The sequence below is a fragment of the Rhynchophorus ferrugineus genome, unplaced genomic scaffold (assembly GCF_030347505.1).
Source record: "Rhynchophorus ferrugineus isolate W39M unplaced genomic scaffold, kcgeb_rfMv2 rfM3, whole genome shotgun sequence".
NCBI classification, from domain to species: Eukaryota; Metazoa; Arthropoda; class Insecta; order Coleoptera; family Curculionidae; genus Rhynchophorus; species Rhynchophorus ferrugineus.
The window spans coordinates 60,871,708-60,895,409 of NW_027472582.1; the positions used below are offsets into that span (position 1 = coordinate 60,871,708).

Sequence of the window (23,702 nt, forward strand, 5' to 3'; positions counted from 1 at the left end):
CGTTTGACATGATATCGTTTTATAGTGGTAATATTGAAGTTAAAATATATATATTATTAATATGTTTTGGTACTTACCGAGTCAGTATACTCCTGTTGATGTAATTGGGTGGTAGATCCCGATCTCGACTCTCCTGGACTGGAATGTCTTCTGCTTCCAACGGTATGTTCTTCATCGCCACTGACAAATTCCTACAACGAAAACGCACATGATTTAAAATAACTTAAATTAATATAATCTTATTTCGAACAGGTAAAGCAACTTTACTAGTTTACAAAATATAATTATAGATAATAGGTATAAAATTTTGGTTTTGCCTTTTTCCTATAGATGACTTTATTATAGGTCACTAAGTAAGAACTAATTGGTATGAAAATATCAGACGTTATGTGATATATTGATATTATGATGTAGAGCAAAAGCATTTATTTTATTTTAAGGAAAGAAGTGGCGACTTCTTGAACGATAATATGAAACGATACTGGCAGCTCAAAACTACTCTAATACAAAACAAAACAATATATCGAGGCATCTCATTCATTACACCGTCTGCTCAACATAAACATACAGTCTCATTTCTTCGAATAAACGGAGCCGTATATATATGTAGACGCGCGATATAACATTTATACATTTACAATATAACCTTTCGTTCGCATCAAGAACTATGCTCACTCATAAGCAGTTAATGATTTATTGCTTTAACGTAGAAAATAAATTTAGCTGAGGCTCATTGAATGGCCTCAAAAACCTCAACCAATATGATGAAAGTGATATTATTTAGCTGGCTTAGTTTGCTCAGTGGTCAAGGCGACAAGACGGTCCTCCTACTGTTGCATTAGTAGTGGGTTCGAATCATGTTGGGGTATGGATGTACTTTAGTACAGCAGTGGGAAATCCGATAAGAAATAACGATCTGACTGGGGTGGTTAGTACCCAGGCTGGGTAAGACCGGATGTCACTGGGATAATCTCTAAGTTGGTCACTTGCCAGTCGGTAATGTCGATGATTGTGGTTAGTAGCCTACGTTAGACAGTATAAACTGTCGTTGGTAAAAAGGAGACTAAAATGTAACAAAAAACTTTTTTAATGATATATATGCATATATTATAAAAATGGAAGAAATTCAACGATACACAATATTTTATATTATAAATGTATAATCAGTTTTAAATAAATAAATAATTTTCAAATATACTAGCAGAAAAAAGTTATACACATTAATATATATTAATAATATCTCATAAACATAGGGTTTATTAATTTTTTTGTTTTTTTCTATTACACATAATACAAAACTTTCCGCATCATTAATAAAACTAGCTAAATTATATGCTAAACTTGGAACTATTTGGAGTTTCGAACTTTCTATTCAAGTTATTGATAAAGTAACAACATGGTGCGAGATATATAGTCAACATGGTAATCCCTAAAATATATTATGTTTCGTTGACATATATAAAACCTTTCATTTATTTATCTTTAATGTTGTCTCTCGTTCATACATAAGAAAATATAATGTTTTGTATCTAAATATTAAGGTTCATTATTGCATACTTGATGTATTCATTCCGCAGCAACGTTAAATTATTTTCGATAACAAACTTCCGCATTTTAATCAATATTGAACGCGATAATAGATGACTTTAATTTCTTCTTCATTGCCTGTTGGCTAATAATATTTAGTTGTAGTTTAAATGAATAATTATATATAATAGAATATATTTCAACCGACTTGTCTTGATCTGCATATATTAAATTTGTTCTCAAAAAAACTTTCGAAATAAAGGACTGATAGGCAGATATTGATTGATTTAAATCAGGCACCAAAGGCGGTTATTTTGACAAAAAAAAACTCTATCTTAATAATTTTAATGTTAACTATTGCATTGCCCAACAATAGAAATGTTTCTGTCTCAATAATAACTTATTCTCATGTAGAAAGCATCGTGAAAGACACTGATTATTCCCGTTTTAGAGATAAACGGAACATATACTTTCTATTTTGCCACTACTTCATTTTTAATAAATTTGTTGGCACACCTTTTTACTATTAGTAATACATATAATTTAAACTTATATATGATTTTACCCAAAATTAGTAAAAACTGATTATTTATTCAGTAAAAGAAACCTACATATTTGTTTGTCAGCTATTAGTAGGGATGCAGAAAAAATATGGATGTATTGATATATCAGTATTTTTGGCCGATACACCGATATTTTTTTAGCCGATATTTTTCGATATTTTTTCAGAAAAAATTAAATACAATTTGTAAAAATCGGTACTTTAAAAAATGTTTAGCGAATTTCGGAGCTTAATTTTAAATGTTTATCAAAAATATCACCATTAAGAGATTTAGAAACAGTATATATTGTTTTAGGCTAATATTTCACTGTTTTTATTTTTTCTCCCAAAATATCGATGTATTCTTTTTAAATATGGATATTTTTTATACCTATTTATACCTAAATATCGAAATTTTTTTCGGTGGCCAACACCCTTAGCTAGTATTAGAAGAAAAAGGAGCAAAATGAAAATGAAACATGAAACTTGCAATCCATTGAATTTGTTATTATATTAGGAGCACCAAATCAGAGTGAAAAGTATAATAAGAACTATATTTTGAAGATGCTCTTGAATAAGTGTTCAAAGATGTTTTACGTAAGACGTAATTGCGGTCTATATTTATAATAGACTGAGCTTCATATTAGTTTCTTGTTGAAATGTCATGTATCAGTTATTCTCACAAATATTTTGAAACAGATGCATGGAAAATATTAATTCTAAAATACGTTTCCTAATTATCTTTTCAATGTACGTTCTTTATATTTTGAAGTAAAATAACTGAATAAGGTTTTATTAACACCATCGTCATTTGTCTTTCTGTTCTGAAAAAAAAAATTTTTTTGAAATATTTTTCTGTTTCTGATTGAACACGTCACGAGTTATAAATGGAATGATTATCTCGGCAGGGGAATTTATCGGGTATAAGCAAAATTTAAACAAAGAATTTTAGGCAACAAAGCTAATAAAATAAATTAACCACGTCTCGTACAAAGTTGAGGCGCATTAATCATGTTAGCGGGCACGTTTCGAAACTGTACAGAAAATGGCGGGGTCGACCTATCTGTACGTCGTCCGTAATTTGTTGATTTGTAACGCACCCCAATTTTGCGTGTATTCAGAATACGTATATCTGCAACCAAAACACTAAACTTGGGCATACCGAAATAGTTTGATGAAGTATTATAACATAGTTCGTTAAAGTTTCAACAGATGGCGCAGCTCAAAGTTAGACAAACTTTGTAGCGCTTCAGTAGTTTCAGTTAATTCTACGAGATGGTAGCTGCAGATGCTATCAAAAACTGTTGGTAAAAGCAAGATTTTTTCTAATATATTTATATTAAGCTCTCATTTTCTATATTAGGACGTTATTTTAGTGTAACTCATTGAAGATGAACAATTTTGAAACTATAAATATTAACACATGTGCTGAGAAGTTCCGGGCCTAACACATAAATGGCTGTAGTTTTATCGCCTTCAAAATAAAGCTGTTATAACTTCATGATATTCTATTCATAAATTTGTGTGTTATTATGCTAAAAGTGACACCACTTTTGTTATTTTCAAAACAATAAGTCAAAAACAACTTCATGTTTCTATTCTACACTGTCTCTCGATGGAAAAAAATACCGCTTAAGCGAAGCAACGGCTTGAAAAGTGTTTTAGGGACTCAGCTTCAACAGAAACAACAATAAAATGAAGGTTTCCTGACTCCGATAATGCAGAACGCAGAGGACGTACAGATGAGGTGGTAACATCAGAAAACATAAAAAATGCATAAAATCGTTTTGAGTGATCGAAAAGTGAAGTTGCGTGAGTTAGCTAACATCGTAAAGATATCAAAAGAACGTGTTGGTTTTATATTGCATGAGCATTTGACTATGAGAAATGTCTGTTCAAAGTGGGTGACGCACTGTTGACCAAAAACAAAAACGTGATAATGTTTCTGAGAACTGTTTTGACGTGTTTATACATAACAAACAAACAAAACATTTTTGCATCTATATGTGATAGAGAATGAAACAGAAATGCATCACTTTACTCCGGAATTAAAACAATCCTCATTTAATTGGACAGCAATTGGTGACTGGCCTATATTGAGGCAAAAGAAAAATCGTTCTACAAAAGTAATATTGAAATGTTAGAGCGGTGCTGGAATGATTGTGTTGCCCTTGATGGAGATTATGTTGGTGAATAAAGCCAAATTTCAACTAAAAAAAACGCATTTTCTTTATTACAGCCGGTACTTTTTAGCCTATGTGTTAATTTATCGGAAATTATTACATGCTTACATATATTTTGATCAGTGATATCCGCTGTAAAAGACTTTTAAACAACCTAGTGTTACTGTTAATCTCGTTGGTTGACTCATCAAATTGTATTTTAGATACTTCAGTGACGTCATAAACAAGGATAAATATATTTCACAAAAACGTGAACAAATAGAGACAATATCTATTGAAAATAATCGTTCCATTATTGCCATTTAGCGGAAATTCCCTCAAAAATATCCTAATTGTCCAGTGCTTCACAAAACCACAATTTATCGTTATTTTCGATAGAACGACCTGGTCCTGGAAGACAACGGACGGCTCTGGCGCGCGATAGTGTTGCAAAGTCTCCAGAAACACCAATTTGCAGACGTGGCTCCCAGTTATACATTTCTGCACACAGTTTAAGGCGAATTTTGAAAACTCATTTGAAAATGTTCCCGTACAAAATTGAATTAGTCTAAAAATTGCTACCGAGAGATCCTGATCAAAAAGTTGAGTATAGTAATGCAATCCTAAGGCTGTCTGGTGAGATTTTTCGTCTAAACTGATAATGAATCCTTAATTAATTCATGAAACATTATTGCATCCACTAAAAAAAGTCTTTTTTGGAAATGAACAAGATGTTGCAGTTACTGGTACTGCTGAACGATACCAAGACCTGATCCAAAATTTTCTTGTGCTTGAAACGGAAAAGCAAGGACTGGAGTATATGTGGTTTCAGCAAGATGGAGCCATAGCACACACAGTTCGTTCACTAATCCAATTATTGAATGACGTTTTATCACGAAGACTAAATTCGCGAAATGGCGATTTAGCATGTCCAGCTAGAACTCCAGATTTAACAGCACCAGACTTTTTCTTACGGGGTTTTTTAAAACAAAAAGTTTATGTGGGTAAGCCCCAAACGATTCAACATCTTAAAGAAAATATTCATCACAAAATTGAAGAAATTCAGCCTAAGATGTTGCAGGATGACATGAAAAATGCTTTAAAAAGAGCCGAAAGTTGTATAGCGAAATGGTCACCATTTTCACCAAAAAAAAGTAAAGACCAAGTAAACTTTTTATGAAAACCAAACTTACTTATATTTTCTTTGAGTAAAGTTATAGATAATCATAATGGTGGCGGGACTTTTGCCCCACGTTGTAGATCGATGGATTGATGGAAAGATGAAATAATGTTGGACAAAGTATAAGGTTCCCAGTGATTGTGGGGAATCAAAGGAGAGTAAGGGTAGTAATCATAAAAGCAGAAATAGTATAATAAAAGTTTAGTAATAAATAATAATAATTTTGAGAGAAAACATTTAGAGCATTTAGGAGATTTATAAACACCACAATCATTTCAACAATGATAACGGCTATAAGATTAATTCTATCTGGCATACCATCCTTCAGGTTTTTCAGTTTTGAAAATTCAAAACAACCCTTGAAAAGTAAAATTTGATCCCTCACTAGAGACAGATACTTGCTTAAATGGATTACGGGAGCTTTAGTATCCGATATTCTCACGCCACAAATACATTAACTCAAATATACATAACATTACAAAATAAAGCTGTGAGTTTATAATAATAAAATTTAAAATAGAACTAACCTAACTCTATTACTAAGAACTACAGTAGCTAATATATAGTAATATGAGTCTACATCACATACTAGTTGATCTAATAGGTAACAGTGCAAGAAAGTTTATGATAGAAATATGTTGGTGCTAGTGCTCTAACAACGCAAAATAACTGTCGGTAAACAAACAATATTTAGAATTATTTTGCGTTCGATATACAAGCCTACTGAGATAGAAAAAGATAGAAGTATAAGAGTAACGTCGGACCAGAAAGGGACACACATCAAACAAGAACAGTATTCACCTGGTTCTGGTGATCTTCCTGATTTAAATCGGTTACTGTTTTTCCGGGTGCACTAGGTGGTCGAATTCTAAAATCCGAGAAATCATGATCAGCTTACTGATTGAATATTGATTGTTTGATTTTTGTTTTTGTCTTTATGTTAGATTCAAATTGGAGCTCTTGTAATACGTATTTAAGATAAATATCATTAATGTTATAATGCATTTCTATCAAATTATATAAACATACCAAACTGTTTATAAATTGTATAATGGTGATCAGGATTTTTGACAATAAAAATTAGGTATCAAATTAATTTCCATAATTTACAAACCTTCAGTCAGCTGTCTTTGAAATAATATATCAGCTATATTAATGATTTTTTCTGATTGCTACATTTTTCCTATCAATTTTTTTTAATAAGAACTATTTGATAGATTCAACATGACAATATAATTTCGCTAAAACACAGAAATACAGAAGAATTTTATTTCTGCGTGGTATGATTTAAGTAAAGCAAGTTGACTCTTTTCCTTGCTACTTGTACGTACGTATTTATTATTAAACATATTACGTACATTATCAGCAACTTCACTGATTTATTAAACATTCAATCCTTCATTGATCGTTGCTTATTCACAAAAATTGATTTTAATAATCCTACGTGATTAAGTTTCAATTCTAATAAAAGTTTGATTATCTCCAGCGTTCCAGTTTATTTTTAATCATTCAAAAGATTATGAACTAGTGCAAATATTCATGCAATATTGTTCTCTTTGCGACAATGACTTTTCATTATAAACTTTCCTCTGGAATAGATAACTGGGTTTTCTTCAGGGTTTATAGAATTTACAGAAGAACCAACTCTTCGTGTATGCTTCTTATGTCGCCATATAAACCACGTAATTTAATGGTATACGAGAATTCCAAACTATTTTATAGTAATTCGTATTATTAGTATTTTATTATGTTGAAGTAACTTATCGTATATATTTTAGACAAAATATTATATCCAATTACAGATTAAATTATAATATAACAATAGAAAGAATCTTAGGTCCATTTTGATTGTATAAGCTCCAATTTGTTAAATATGTGGTTTCAGTAGGTTCGAATTTTTGCAGGATAATGCTAAGTCTCTTGCATTTCATGAAAATAAATAGTAATACTAAGTAACACCATTAACTATACTAATTTATGTTTAATTTTGTATATATTTAATTCTTCTATAAATTTTTAGTGAGATGCAGGATATGGCGAAATTTGCATTTAATAAGCAATTGAAAACTGTAAAATTATCTACCGCGGTAACTGCATACTAGAGCGATAAATTAAGCGCAAACTGAAAAAAGAATAATAATAAATGGTGAGGATTCTCTCGTCATTAAACCGTTTGAACGAAGAAATCAACGAAAGATCTCTTAAAATAAATATATATTCGCTTTCCCAGTACTTTTGCAGGAATGTATGCTGTGAGTTCACGGTTGAAATCATGACTTTTACAATATAATATTTACAATTCTACATTTTATAATATTAATACAAATAATTTGATTAATTTCCAAAATACCTGAAAAAGGACGTAAGGCCTTAAGGAGATTTTTCTACTATTTTAAGAACTTATTGACAGACTATTGTGAATACTACAGATTATTAAAAATAACATCTCTAATATTGACGCTATAATGATATTATAATGCCATATTTAGTAACACTAATAATTAACTTAGTTGCTGGGAACATTGGGAACATTGTGTATAACTAAATTTTAAATTAGAATCTCTGTGGTGAGCGACTCTAGCTTACTGTAGTGCTAGATGCTGTATACTCGGAACTTTTTGACAAATATTGTTGCTACATTTGCAGATGACACTGTCATCCCGGTCATTGAAGATAACAACACTGAATCAACCAAAAAGTTACAAAACGCTTTTGCTGCGCTTGCTACTTTTTTTTTAAAATGAAGCAAAATAAATGAGTTCAAATTGATTTTACCAACAAAAGAATTAAGCACAAGCCAATATATATATATATATATATATATATATATATATATATATATATATATATATATATATATATATATATATAAATCAGCAAGTAATCACATTGATGATCATCATCAACACACTTGATTTCAGATATAATTCCGGTGGAAGCCACATGTTAAGAAAAAAAGTGAAGAACTGAAGATTAGAAGATAATCTGCCTTGTCAGTATATAAACCGCCATGGTTTTATCAACAAGTCTTTAAACCAGTGTGGACTTACGGTGTTCAATTCGTAGGTTGTACCAGCTAAAGCAATAGATATACCTACAACGATTCCAAATCAAGGTACTGCAAGGTATTGTTGATGCTCCATGGTAATAACCCTCTGCATAAGGATCGGAAGAAAGACATTTTTGGTAAGACTAAAGATATGAGCAGAGGCTCTATCAGCACATCAATATTAAGCTTCTCCATAGCTCCTAGATAATGATGGCTTAATTAGAATGTTAAAGAAAGTAAAACTATTTGATCAAGTTTAGTGAACATATTAGTAAAACTCAGTGCATATTAAAAACGGTGATATAGATGTTAATCCCAATGATGTGTCTATCGTAGAATAAGTACATATAGTCTATACAAAGTTTTTTTAGTAATGCGTCGTGGATATTTGTAACGTCTAAACATTACAATGTTGCCGCATCAACTCTGAGTTTTAATTCAGTTTGGCTTTGAGATACAAAAAAATTCTAATCTAACTAAAATAATTGAACAAAAATGTTACCAAATATTATACAGTTAAGTCGCTCCGTAATATATCATATTAGTTTGTTTGAAAATGCCGAAAACAGTAGATATTCAGGGTCACAAATTGATTGCGGCTTTAATAGGTTATTTCGAAATGGAACGGGAAACCCGTCTACACACAAAGTGGGTGACGAATCTTGACCATCTTGATATTGGCTCTATTTAAGACTAGCTTATCGATATAAACATAATTTAATAAAATTATTTTACAGAAAATTGTCTCTCTGGAAAGTATACATAAAAGAATTAGGGACATGCAGCTTGTTGAGGGATGTAAGACATCCTTTCATACACTCTTACAGGGCATAAGGTTTAAATGGTGGAAAGGTAACCCTCAGAGAGATTTAATGGAAATTCCATACATTACCTTAAAAAGAATTCAATTAAAGGCTTAAAATAATATAAGAAACTTGAATTTTTCAAAATGGTTCATTGTGGCACTCTTGGCAAGACAGTAATAAAAGAAGTATAAAGTGGTAGGAAGCATTATCAAACATAACACCTTCAGTTTGGATGACCTCGATAAGACATACAAAGGAAGTAATTGATAAATGGTGGAATGGTAAATATGTTTTAGACAGATTAAAAGTTAAGAGCCTAGTGATTGTATTGGAAAGTGAGTCGTAAAATGAAAGTGACTGAAGGAAACTTTCAGGATATGTGATAATGCTGTGTTTCAGAAAATTCTTGAGACATAGCAATGAGAGTGGAAACATGGTATGCACATAATTAGTTGAATATAACAATAGAAAATGGTATTGTAGGGCGTGAAATATTTGTGTACACAGATATGATTGTAAATGTTGAAAATTAAACATAAGCATTAGGTTAGAACGTATGAGGAAACATCGAATATTAATTGTTTTATAGATATGTTAAATGCATTAGACAGAATTCAGTGATTAATTTTATTAAGATTGTTGTACACAGGTGGTAGCAGAAGATATAAAAATACTGTGATACCAAGACGACTTGTCAAGTACACACATCATCGAAGGAAACAAGAACTAAACGTAAAAAGTAAATATGCTCTTGAATGAAAGTAAAATACGTTTCTCAGACATACAATTGATAATTAGGTGGATTAGGCCTCCAGGGGGATAATACTAAATAGAAAAAACGCGCCTAGAAACTTTACCCTATAGATGGTGCGGAAAAGAGTTCAATGTAAACAAAGCAAATCTAACCTACAAACTATTATACCTGTGTTCTTAATTGTAGTTTAAAGTCTTTCGATAATATATGTATTATATGTACTATAATTTTAATGTTAAAATAAATTATATTTGAAAATATATTTGTTCAATTATTTTATTTAGATTAGAATTTTGTTGTATGTCAAAACCGAACTGAACAAAAACTCAAAGTTGATGCGGCAACATTATAATGCTTTGACGTCACAAATATCCACGACGCATTACTAAAAAAACTTTAAATAGATAATAGTAATTTTAAGATCATAGCAAATTAGGATACAAAATAGTTTGTAAGTGTTCATTTACTATATTGAATATAATAATACCATATATTATATTATTTATGATTTATAATAAAATATTTATATTGCTAGCAATCGCTTCTATAATAAACAAATACCTCTATTAATTATTAAAAATACTATTAGAGAAAAATCTACTCGTATATTGATTATTATTATATCTTCCTTACAAAAATTCGAACCACATTACGTTTCTAAGTCGATTTTCTGTACTTTAGGTTCGCCTAGTTCTGTTGTGTCTTATTTTAATTTACTTTCCTATTTCTCACCTTGGGATCTGTTTATCTCCAAATCCCATTCCGAGCCCGGAGTCTTCGCTGGGAGAACGATAATCCTCCTCTTTATAAACTCCAGGAGGAAGGTCACCGTGACAGTAGTCCTAAAAGGATTACTTTTCAGTTTCCATTATAAACATTTACTACTCTGACTAAAGGAAAATGTAATATTTTCTTTAGCAGCTTTACACGGTTTTTTCATGTAGATAATTTATTTATAACGTATAATGATGTTGTTAATGTCTGGATTTGTAAATCCGTTCGTTTTCGGGTATTTTTGTTCTGAATAAGGTATTTATGTGTGTTCATAATGTTTTGATTCTGTTAAAGTGTTTATTTGAAGTTTTATTTGTCTTTATTTATTGATTCATTTTATTTTTATTCATTCACCTTGTATATATAATATAATTTGTAATATATAATATAATTTGTTCATTTATACTTTATATTTGTATATGATCATATGAATACCACTCTATATGGAGACATCAAACTATATAATAATGTTTTCTGTATATAATAATTTTAGTAACAATTGTGTTAATTATATTGGTATTATTAACTGATATTATAAGAATATAAAAGAAAATTCAAAAATAAGGTAATATGAAGAAAATGAAGTAATATTTAGGAAGTACATAAAAATAAGATAAAAAAAATTAGACTATGCAACATTAATAGCATATCAACGAGTATACAATGGAATACAAAAATGTCGATTAGAAAACCAAAGATTAAGAACAATAAGTGAAACTGGTGGAGTTTGTTGAATAGAAGTACAAAAAAAGTGTTGTTTTACTGGAAAACGTGGTGATGGCACCAGGGGAAAACGATGGTTCAAAATGGAGAATGGGAATTTATATGTCAAATCAAGACATTTGATCACAGTTCCTCACCATTGTATTTGCGAATTAGACACAGCGTGATATACATATATGTGAATAAACAAGTTAGTTTAGTTTTAAAAGCGCCATTTGTGGAAAGTTCCACTAATTTCAATAATCTGTAACTGGACCAAGTAGAACGATAAAAATAACATATAATGACAGTGTATTAGTGACATAATACGAGAACTATCCGAAGCAGTAAATAATTGTTAAGACATGAAATTGGATGATTTGCTAGACGAAGTTGGAGATTATTCAACAAGTCGTTTATACATTCGAAGAAAATATTTAATTGTAATAGGTTATAACATACCAATTTTGGGATCTAATGAATATTATATTTTAAATTTTAAGGTAGGTGAATTTTCTCAACATTAGTTGTAGAGAGGGTTAAAGGTAACAGCAGCAAGATTGAAAACAGGAAGGGGCACATAAAATAGAATATGGTCTAAAAATAAAACCTTAATCTTATCCATAGAGGGATCAGAAATTGTAAGTAATAGTATGATTTAGTAGTTATTTTCTGTCTTAGTGGATTAACTTTATTATTATTGTTTGTGTGAATTAATTTTACACGAACAATCATTACTTTATCAGAGTAGCAACTGTTTCTCTGGAAATAATTACAGTATATTAATGACAGAGGTGTAACACAAACATATTAAGTTCCTGTAATATACAGCGATTGAAAAGGATTTTAAAACAATTCGAAATTTTTGTTTTACACCTCACTCATTTGCATATAAATTGATTGTATTTACATGAGTGAATAGAATGTAATCTATGAGCTAGCATAAATATTATACCTACAATAAAACCGATAAGATATGTAAGGGAATGATAAAGTCCTTTGTTTCAAGCACCACATATGTCTATCAAAAAATCTGTCACACCATCGAAACTACCTACGAAGCAGACTTACCTCGTGGAATCCAGAATATACCGAATGGTTCGATTCAGGTATAGGAATTCCGGCTTTTCTCTGAAATATATAATGAAAAATATCCAATCAGAACATTGGTTAACGTTGTATTTTTTATATTAATTATTTATAACTAGTGTTGTGTTCGTTAAAGTATAATTTTCTTTAAGCTATGTTATGTCATATTATATTAAGTTGGAAAAAAATTAATTTTAGTTATACTTAATAGATTGCTGTATATTTTTGTTAACAGATATTCTATAGTCTGTTATAAAATAATAAAATATGCCAAAGGTAGTTGTTATATTTCGGTATTATGGTAAAATGACGGGAAGAATAAATTGAGTTTCATCTCTTCTTCAATGATATATCTATAGCGACATTGAGGCATGTCGAATTTTACATTTTAGAATAGCTACAAAATACCCATAAAATACTAATCCAGATATTGAACACGTGCGGGGTGCTAGCAGAGCCGATTAGTAAACGATTACGAAGATCTGGCAACCCTGAGACATTGATTTCGGATATTATTGAAGGGTAGTTTGAATGATTTTACTGATCATGGTTCAGTTCGGACGCGCCATCATCGACTGCACAAGCTTTCAGATAACACCGCTGCTATCCTTTTCATCTATTTGTATTTTCTTTATATTTTATAGTATCAATAAATAACGGTAACATCATGTAACCATAACTCATTTCATTTTACCTCCATTCACCGAGCCATATAAATACCCTAAAGTGGTGACCCCGACGTAATTTTTCGCAAAATGGTATATGAACTCATGAATGGAGGTTTCGTACAATATGGTATATTATAAGTACCGCTACTTTTTTTTATGACACAAAATTCCTTCGAATTTCCATACATTTTGTTTCCAAGTATTTGTTATTTCAATATTTACCATTTTACATGAATTAGTTCTTATAATTATAAGAACACATAATTATATCTCATTAAATTTAGTTTCATTTGTTTAATTTCTTTTCAAAATTTTATTATTTCGACAATATTTTGAAATCTTAGAGCTTTTAACATAACTATCACTATCTTAACTATCTAATCATCACCATTTCGCTCATCACTAGATATTTCTTTCAGTGTTATGAATTAGCTTAGTTCGGCTTTTGATGACTTAAATGTTTGATGATTTAAATGTTAAAAACTTCGACAACATGCAGAACTGTAATGATTGAGATATTAAAATGAACGACATAATATATATTTGATTGAGGAGCTTTCAAAATGAAAACTGTTTTTTTTTTTGTTACGAATGGTTACTATGTTGATTATCATTTATGTCTTTATGTTAATTTTATAAACCATACATACCACATCTTGTGTAATGCAAATAGAATTACATAATATTCATCGCCATACATTTTTTTCAACAACTGAAGGGTAAACCGTTAATTTTTTCTATAAGATATTAAGGATATCCTTTTTCCTAATATAAACTAACATAATGGAAATCATAATGTTATGTGAAATAACAAAGTATAAAAGGATATCAAGTCCTTAAGCAAACTGCTTTAGAAGCAATTTTATAGTAGCTGACATTATGTTCAAATAACTCAAATATGTTATGAACGTAGTAAATTGAATCTAGTAAAACTTACATAAGTAACTAAAATTAGGTGATACTCAAGACAAAAGCTATTAAGTGACATTTTTTAATTATTATTTATTATATTATATTAATTATTATTTATTAGTATTTTAAACGTTATAGTATTACTACTTTAGTAATGTGTATTGGGTATATAATATATTGGGTATTGTAATAAGTTTCTCAAACTCGATGTTGTTATTTACCTAAGATATGGGGATTTTCCAATTTCAATATCACCATAATATTAAAGACCCAATACAAGAATATACACTATTGTACTTAAATGAACTATAACAGCGAATGCTAAGCTGTGAGGACCCACTTTACTCGACATTGATTCCTTAAATCACTTGTCAAGTCGAAAATTCAATTCACTCCAATTATTTTACAATTTCCAAGGATTCAGCAATATGAACTATACATTTACTGTACTTTAAAATTATGTTTTGTTACATGGCAGTTTGATTACCTGTCAATAAAAAAGGGAGTTTTCTATGGCGTATTGTGATGTAAGTTCAGGAAAGGCAGGCTGAAATGGAATATTTATGCCATGAAGTCTTGTTGTGCATATAGTGTGATAAGCAAGGTGTAGTATATTACAAGCTACTAAAATCGAAATTACATTTTGAATAATACAATGTTGTAAATTGAATGGGTAGGTTTTGCCGGAACCAGCTTACTCACCAGATATAGTGCTTCCTGATTATTACCCATTCAATTCGATGCACCATTTTTGGCTAGCATATAGTCTCGAAATACCGAATAACTACGTCAGTACATTAATGATTTGATCGCCACCAAACTAGAAAGATGGGAACCATTTCAATTTCAATAGTCCACGGTTAAGTAACTTAATTAATTCAATCGAGATCTATTCTAACTTGGATATACTTAAGTTAAAGACATATAGTCTATTCGAGGTTTAATAATGCGTCATGGATATTTATGACGTTGAAACATCGCAATATTGTCGCATCAATTCTGAGTTTTAATTTAGTTTGGCTTTAACATACAAGAAAATTCTAATCTAAATAAAATAATTGAACAAAAATGACGTAGGACGGGAGTTAGGGAGATACGGATTTTTGAGTGTAAAGATAACAAAAATTGATGGAAAAAGTTAAAAGTTACAATAGCATTCGATTAGGTTTTGTTGGTCATTATATTTTTTAATAATTAATAATAATAAGATATATTGCTGGTCGAGAAGGATATTCCATCAAAAACTGTTTGGATAACACATTCGGTTTGGATGAACTCGATAAGATATACAGAGGACGTAATTAATAAATGGCGGAATCGTGAACATGTTTTAAACAGTTTAGAAATTAGCAGTTAGTGATTGAATTGGACAGTGAGTCGGAAAGTGACTGAAGGAAACCTTCAGGATATGTGATAATGCTGTGCGATGCTGGAAATTCTTGAAACAGAGTGATGAGAGCGGAAACAACTAAAGGTATGCACATAATTAATTGAATATAACTGCAGAAAATGGTATTGTAGGGCATGAAAGATTTGTGTGCACAGATATGTTGGTAATTGTTCAAAATAAAATATGAGCATCAAGTTAGAACTTATGAGGAGAGAATGAATTTTGTTCTTCTAACTGTTTTTTAGATATGGTAAATGCATTAGACAGAAGTCAGTGATTAATTTTATGAAGAATGGTGTACACAGATAGTAGCAGAAGAAATAAAGTATACGGTGATACCAAGATGACTTGACAAGTAAACACACCATCAAAGGAAACAAGAACTAAACGTAAAAAGGTAAATATGCTCTCGAATGAAAGTAAAATACGTTTCTCAAATATATAGTTGTTAATTAGGTACATTAGGCCTGCAGGGGTATACCACAGCATAAAAAAGGCGCCTAGAAGCTCTAGGACATGGGTGGTGTGGAAGAGCTCAATGTAAACAAAACAAATCTAACCTACAAACTATTATACGTGTGTTATTAATTCTAGTTTTAAGTTCTTCGATAATATATGTATTAGATGTACTATAATGTTAAAATAAATTATATTTGATAACATTTTTGTTCAATTATTTTATTTAGATTAGAATTTTCTTTTATATCAAAGCCAAACTGAACTGGAACTCAGAGTTGATGCGGCAACATTGCAATGTTTCGACGTCACACATATCCATGACGCATTACTAAAAAAAGTTTGAATAGACTATATCTCTCTTAAGGTATTTTACAGGAATTGAGGCAGAAAATCTGTATTTTTATAGCAGAATATATCCGAAATAATAATTTCAAAGAAAATTGAGAAAGTGGACATTGAGTTATTTTATAACATATATGCAATATCTGAAAAATATTTAACAAAAGTAATATTGGTTTATTATTAGTTTTGATAATAATGAATAAGTTTTCAAATGAACATCGACTGAATTATTAATCGACCCAAGAGGATATCAATCAACTCGAACATGCTCCATTTCTCAGATCCAAACGGCCCATATAAATCAATCAAGTGATCTGTTTTTGTTTTTCTCGTCGGAAAATATGCTGACGCTGATTTCTACGACCCACGTGACCCGTTATAAATACGAAATCGATTTTTCATAGTAGATTACGGTCGCGGATGGCACGCCTTTTGATTTATTCCTCTAACCTGGCGCTTTTGCAGGGACCGACGTATCGGAAAATGCACTGACGCCATACTAAAATTTCATGGGGCGAAACAACAGGTGCGCCAGACGGGACAAAGCCGAGCTATTTTTAGACGTCTTATTTCGACGTCTTCCATTCTGGCCCGCGAACGTGATGACCTGGGCTATTTTAGTGTCGGAACGACGAATTGTTGAGGTTCTTGAATTTCCAATATGACAATAGATATAATGAAAGTGGCTTTTTTTATTTCCCTTTCTGTATTATTGTGGAAATGAAAACTTTTTTTTAATGGAGATATACGGTATTAAGAGGAAAATTAGACTACGTTCTTTTTTTTTGCTGGGAAGTCAATGGCGCCTTGAAATATTTATTTCGACGGCTAACACCCATATATTTTTAGTTGTTTTCTATTATACATAATTATATTGGAAAAGTGTGTTTTGACTTCAATAAGGCTATAATTTGGACAATAACAGTAGTTACTGTTTAAAAAAAACTCATAACATATTCACTTTGTTGTTAAAAATATTGAAATCTTTATTTTTCCTATGTTATATTATAATCTCGGCCTAAATATGTATATATATTTTTAATATAACAGCTTGATGCCGACTTTTCGGACATTGCCCCAAGACAATTAACCATTAAGGATTAATATGCTAAGATTAGACGTGGTGAAATGAGCATCGAAGACGGTGAACGCAGTGGACGCCCAAAAGAGGTTGTTACCGACAAAGAAGAAAGACGACAAAAAGACATTAAGAAAATCCACAAAATGATCATACAAAATGACGTAAATTGAAATTGAATGAAATAGCAGACATTCTAAAGATATCAATTGAATGTGTACAACATATCACTCACGAATATTTGGGTATGGGTATGGCTCCGTGCAAAGTGGGTGCCGCGCGAGTTACTTTTGACTAAAAACAACGACGAGTTGATGAAGAGTCGGAGCAGTATTTGAAGATGATCAACCGTAATAGACCCAACTTTTTGCGTCGATATGTGACTATGGATGAAACATGGCTCCATCATTTCACTCCGAAGTCCAATCGACAGGAATCCAAATAGACTGCATACGATGAACCCACTCCAAAGCGTGGGAAAACGCAACAGTCGGCTGGCAAGGTTATGGCGTCTGTATTTTGGGATGCGCATAGAATAATTTTCATTGACTACCTTGAAAAGAAACGACCATCAACAGCGACTATTACATAGTGTTATTGGACCGTTCGAAGGACGAAATCGCTGGAAAACGGCCGCATTTGAAGAAAAAGAAAGTGCTGCTCACGTTAAAGTGCACGTCAGTGAAAACGATGGAAAAAATCCATGAATTGGACTTCGAATTGCTTTCTCATCCATCGTATTCTCCAGATCTGCTCCCAAACGACTATTTCCTGATCTCAGATCTGAAAAAATTATAGCTGAGAAGAAATTTTCGTCAAATAAAGAAGTGATCGTGAAACTGAGGTGTATTTTGAAGCAAAGGAGAAAAGTTGGAGGGTCGCTATAATTAGTGTATCACCCTTATTATGTTTGAGAAAATTATGTTGAAGAAAAAACTAATTTTGCCAAAAAATATGTTCTACTATGATAGGCTGGGGACTTTTCAATCGACCTGTTATGTTCGCCGATTTCTCCATCAATTATGAACAAATTCAAAATTTTTTTATTCGAAAGGGTGCTCTTCCGAGGTGGTTCCATTGGAGCCAAGTTAGAATCTGATTAAGCTGAAGGGGGGGGGGGTATTAAAAATAGAGGGAATGCCTCAAATTTCAAAGGCACGTACATTGTTTTCACATAATTTTTATCTAAAATAATCAGATTTCGGTGTATGATGCTATTGCTGTACTGATGTGACGAAAAGTAGGAAGCAGTTCGTTGATATGAGACGTCGTAGAAACGTTGTAGGCAACTGTTTCGATTCCCAACAAGGTCATATTTAAATTTAACTTTAAATATAGGTATTAGAATAGGATTAAACCAGCAATATAGTTTGATCGGTCATTCCAATAATTCGCTACATCCTCCCGTAAAATAAATGAGCTTTAAAGCAAAATATATTTTTTGTTTTTCAACCTGCACGTATTATTACTACCACAGTTGGTAGCACTTCAGATGAAAGTATGGCCGATGAAGTTGTAGGGTCAGAAAAGGTAAACTGAAGAAGCTCAGTGATTTCTAGCTGTAATCTATCTCAATTAGGTTATGCCATAAAAACTTGGGTAAAACCAATACTATTCAGAAGTTTATCAAAGACAAACTGGCACAGGAAGGTACAGGCGATGCTTACAAATAATAATTTAATTATAATAGTAAGTTCTCCGGATATGACGTATATCTCTTTGATCGTTTACGTACTAGTAAGACGAAACCTTTAATTCAAAATAATTCTATTCTATTCTAACTTTGTTCTGGCGTTGAATTACTGTTAGGTTTGGCGACTGATAAATCAATATTTTTATTAAGTTATCTTATGTTAAGTGGAGAGTACCTTCGAATTAATTAGCTGTAACAGTAACTTTGACCCTGATTTGCTGAGCTTCTTATATGACATGATGTACCCAATTTAATCTACCATCGACATATATACCTCAATTGAACATCCCTCAGGTAACGTAATTTGATTTCTATCATTTCGTTACTATTCAGAATTGGTATGAACAGATTTCGTGTTATTGAGCTATATTTTCCAGAACTTAGTCCAATTGTGGATCTCATTGAATTTTTAAAACGTACAAATATTTTCAAGCTTTCGCTCAGATAATAACGGAATATTGGAATGTTATAAAGCCTGTGCCATATTTTGCGAACAATACGAATTAATTCTAATCAGTAGTATATTGTTGTACAGTAAAATATTTCAGGGAACGAAGCAACTTTTGTTTAAGATAAATTTAAATTGTACCTACATGACAATTACAGCTAGTAATATTTTAGCCGCAGTTATTTTTTTTTTTGGAAAAATCACGTTTTCTAATATTCATAGACCGATATATTTCTATCGAAATTTGCATTTGTGTTTGTAATTTTGTTTAGCCTATTAAGATAACTACCCATCGAATATTCATGTTATGTACTCAGGATTTTACGATAAATTTAATAGTGAGCGCATCTGCGTCGAGGTACATGCAAAACCAATCAATATTAACTTGGTACATTAGTGCATTGTATGTTTTATAAACTAAAAGGCATTTATACATACGTATTACAATCTTAAATAAATAAAGTAGATTTTTGAGTTTTTCATTACATTAAATTTCTACGATCTATTAAGTAATTTAAATAGAATTTTAGAAAAGTATTATATAAATATATTATGATGAATTTTGATTTTGGTTCCGTTTCAATTAAAATTTGGTTACCCAATATCAAAAACCTAGAAAACTGCAATGAACTACCTAGCGCATTATGTCTAGTTTCTTATATCAAACTAGTAATAAAATGATATAATTCTTTTTCAATGTATTAACATATATTTGGTTTGCACTGTTAACTGACGTTTGACACAATAACACGTAGGCAAATGGTTGAAATTCATATCACACTTGGGGGTACAGTGGGGCAAATACCAGATGAACGTGATTATCTGGATTATTGTCTTCCGGTTCGGAGTTTAGCGTTTATTGACTAAAACTAAATGATATTTTGCAATCGTTTACATGAATTTTCAGGGTCGAGATCTGGTGTTGAAGCTCTCTTAATCGGTCATATAAAAAATCGAAAAATTAAGAAAGCATACTAAGCAGCTTCTTCTATCTCATAAAACACTGTATTTTATCCACAGAGTCCCAGTTTTATGATAATTCTTATGAGAAAAACCACCAGCGCCGCACTCCTATCATAGCCAACATTTTCATGGAACAACCAAACCAAACCAAAGGCAAGGGACCAACCCTATATCATAATACCATCCCAAATTTTTATTTTTTCAAATATCTATTAAGCTTTAAAAGAAATGGGGTCAATGATTACTTAACCATGACAGGCATTTGTTTGGATAGAAGAGGTTCGATGAAGAGAGCTTAGAAATCAGAACTGCCACCTTGAAGACATAAAGAAATAAAAAAAAAGATTATGTTATATGAATGGGACCTACTGGAGGATGATACACCTACACGAAACTAAATATATTGTTTTTGGACTTCTTATAGGTTGAACTGTCGTTTTGTTTACTTGAAGCAGCCTCTACCCGACTTGCTCAACCTTCCTGCCTTCTCATCTCACAATATAACTCTATTATTTGATTGCTAAAGCAGATATATTTTAATTTTTTTGCAGTGTTTTATTATTTGATTTATTATTTCATTTGTTGCTTTGAGGAATACTGAGTATGTTTCTTGAAGTCTTGCTCTGGAATCTTTCTAATATTTGATTGGCTTGAATAGCATTCTTTTAGTATTAATCACATTTTTACATTGTCACTTTGGTGAATTAAAACTTGTATATTTTTTTTATAACATCTTTATTAGATACGCTTAGTACAATCTTAATTTACAATTAATTTATTACTACTTTTCCTATGTACTTGGATTAATTAACAAGCAAGACGAGTGCGAGAAAATATATCAGTATGTATTCCTCAATTATAAAATTATAATTATTTATTAATTATTAACTTATAGCTATAGTTTACACTAAATGTATACACTTTATATAATTTCGTATGGTTTTGTTCGTTTCAATCTCCTGATATCCTGCACGTTGTCCAGCAGTTGTATTGCTTCCACGTTAGTATGATTTAGTAATCTTCTTTTGTGTTTCAAGGCGAAATCCTGGACAACTTCGCAAATCAATTTGATTTCCAGGTCATCGTGCAGTTCTTCAATGGTTACATAGCGATAGGCATTGGTAATCAAACGAAGAACCTTGTTTTGACAGCGCTGTATGACTAATTGATTTGAATTTTTAGTGCAACCCCATAGGTCCAAATTGGCTTTATAATTGTATTATAGATCAACCTTTTTGATTTTAGATCAAGATTTTAGAATTTTAGATTTTAGATGGATTCCAAGGTATTTTGCTGATTCTGCTTGAGAAATCGGGCATTCATTAAGTGACATAATTAAGTTTTTATTATTTCGCCTTAATGCAAAATTGACGTGGACAGATTTGGAGCTATTAAGTTGAATTTTCCAATCTTTCGTCCATTTGTAGATTTTGTTAACTGCCACTTGCACTTGTTCTATTGCCCTAGGCAGAGATATATCTTTTGCCATAATAATTTTGTCGTCAGCAAAGGTTCCAAGAAGTGTTTCTTTTGTTGTTGGAATGTCAGCAGTGTAGAGCAGATACAGGAGACTACCTTGTAGAACTCCAGCCGAGATATTTTTAAAGGTCGAGAACGCCATTTTGTGCGATACTCTAAATTTTCTTCCGAATAAATATGACTCTAGCAATTGACAATAGTTACGCCGTAACAATTTGCTCATCTTACAGATTAATCCCAAATGCCAAACCCGATCAAAAGCTTGTGAGACATCCAGGAATATTGCAGGGCAGTATTTCTTTTCTTCAAACACTCTTTCAATAACCGCAGTTACTCTGTGCACTTGATCGATTATTGAATGGTAATTTCGAAAACTAAACTGGAAATCTGGTATTGTTACCAAATGTTTAACACGTTTAAATATCAGTTTCTCAAATAGCTTTGATATTGCAGGTAGTAGCGAAATAGGCCTGTAACATTCGACTTCTTCTGCAAAACTTGTATATAATGTTTGTTTTTCTTTAGGGTGAGTGAGTTAAACCATAATAGTAACAAAATGAGTCAATCAAAGAATTGTTTGTTCTAAATGAAGGTTTAAATAAGAATGATGTGTTTAATTAAAATCTAGTTATATAATATGATAATATAAACATATTTTAAATGATTTAAAGAACTATTAGTGATGCTATATATTTCATTATATATTAGACGGGGATTAATAAATTTAGAGCGTCACAGATCCGCCTCATATTTTAGAGAGAACGTGAATGAGATGTAATTATGTTTATGATTGAGTAATTCGATATTAATAGCTTCCAGTCATTACACGTAGCATTTTAGTTTTGGCGCTGAACCATCTAGTTCTATTAATTTCTAATTTAGATTTTCGGCTTTGCTCCATCATATTTACGTTTCGAGCGCTTAACGCGTATTAATAACCGGGGTAATAATGGTTTTGTTGCCAATGCAATGTGAAGCTTTAATGAATATATGTAATGAAATGATTATTATATTAATTAACTTGGGCCATGATTTTTTGGATAATGTTTTGTATATTCTCCTTATTTTGTTGGTCATCTAAATTGCTAATTAAGCGTTTGTAAAATATTAATACATAATATTTATAAAGTCTAATTTGTAATATTAAAAGTAAAACGTGCGTTTTCGACAGATCAAGATAAATGAGACTTAATTCACATAATACTAATATATTTGTAGAGACCTTGAGGCATGTCGAATTTTACATAGTGGAATAACGGTCTATAAAATGCCCAGAAATATAATCCCAGATGTTGAACACGGGCGGGGTGCCAGCAGTGCCAACAAAAACCCGATAACGAATAGCTGGCAAATCCGAGATGTTTATCTGGGATGTTATTGAAGGGCATTTCCATTCATTCAGTACTCGACCATCTTTGGTTTAGACGTGCCGCCATCGACTGCCCAAGCTTCGTCTCCAGGTAACCCACTGCCATCCGTTTTATCGTTTGTATTTTTATATTTTTATATTACTCCAATAAATAATGGTCACATAAAGTTAACACCACTGTTTTATTTCGTTTTATCTCTATTCACTGAGCCATATAATTTACTCTAAATATTCATTCGCCCTCGCAGATATTTGCCGATTTTCATTCGATTTACAGTAATATAATGGATATTAAAAATAACATTTCTAACATTTCA

The 23,702-nt window shown here is 31.2% G+C and overlaps 1 protein-coding gene across 3 annotated transcripts in view; it reads right to left on the reverse strand.

The window, feature by feature from the left end:
* Positions 1-23,702, reverse strand: part of dysc (whirlin protein dyschronic) — a 346,867-nt gene that overhangs the window by 149,304 nt on the left and 173,861 nt on the right. For 2 of the 3 annotated variants that reach the window (XM_076398877.1, XM_076398876.1), the window contains 4 exons: positions 12,567-12,626; positions 10,752-10,861; positions 6,212-6,278; positions 78-191 (listed from right to left, as the gene is read on the reverse strand). In XM_076398877.1, coding sequence (XP_076254992.1) covers positions 78-191; positions 6,212-6,278; positions 10,752-10,861; positions 12,567-12,626 — 351 coding nt within the window. The remainder of the gene's footprint in view (positions 1-77; positions 192-6,211; positions 6,279-10,751; positions 10,862-12,566; positions 12,627-23,702) is intronic. The other variant, XM_076398878.1, reaches the window with a different exon arrangement.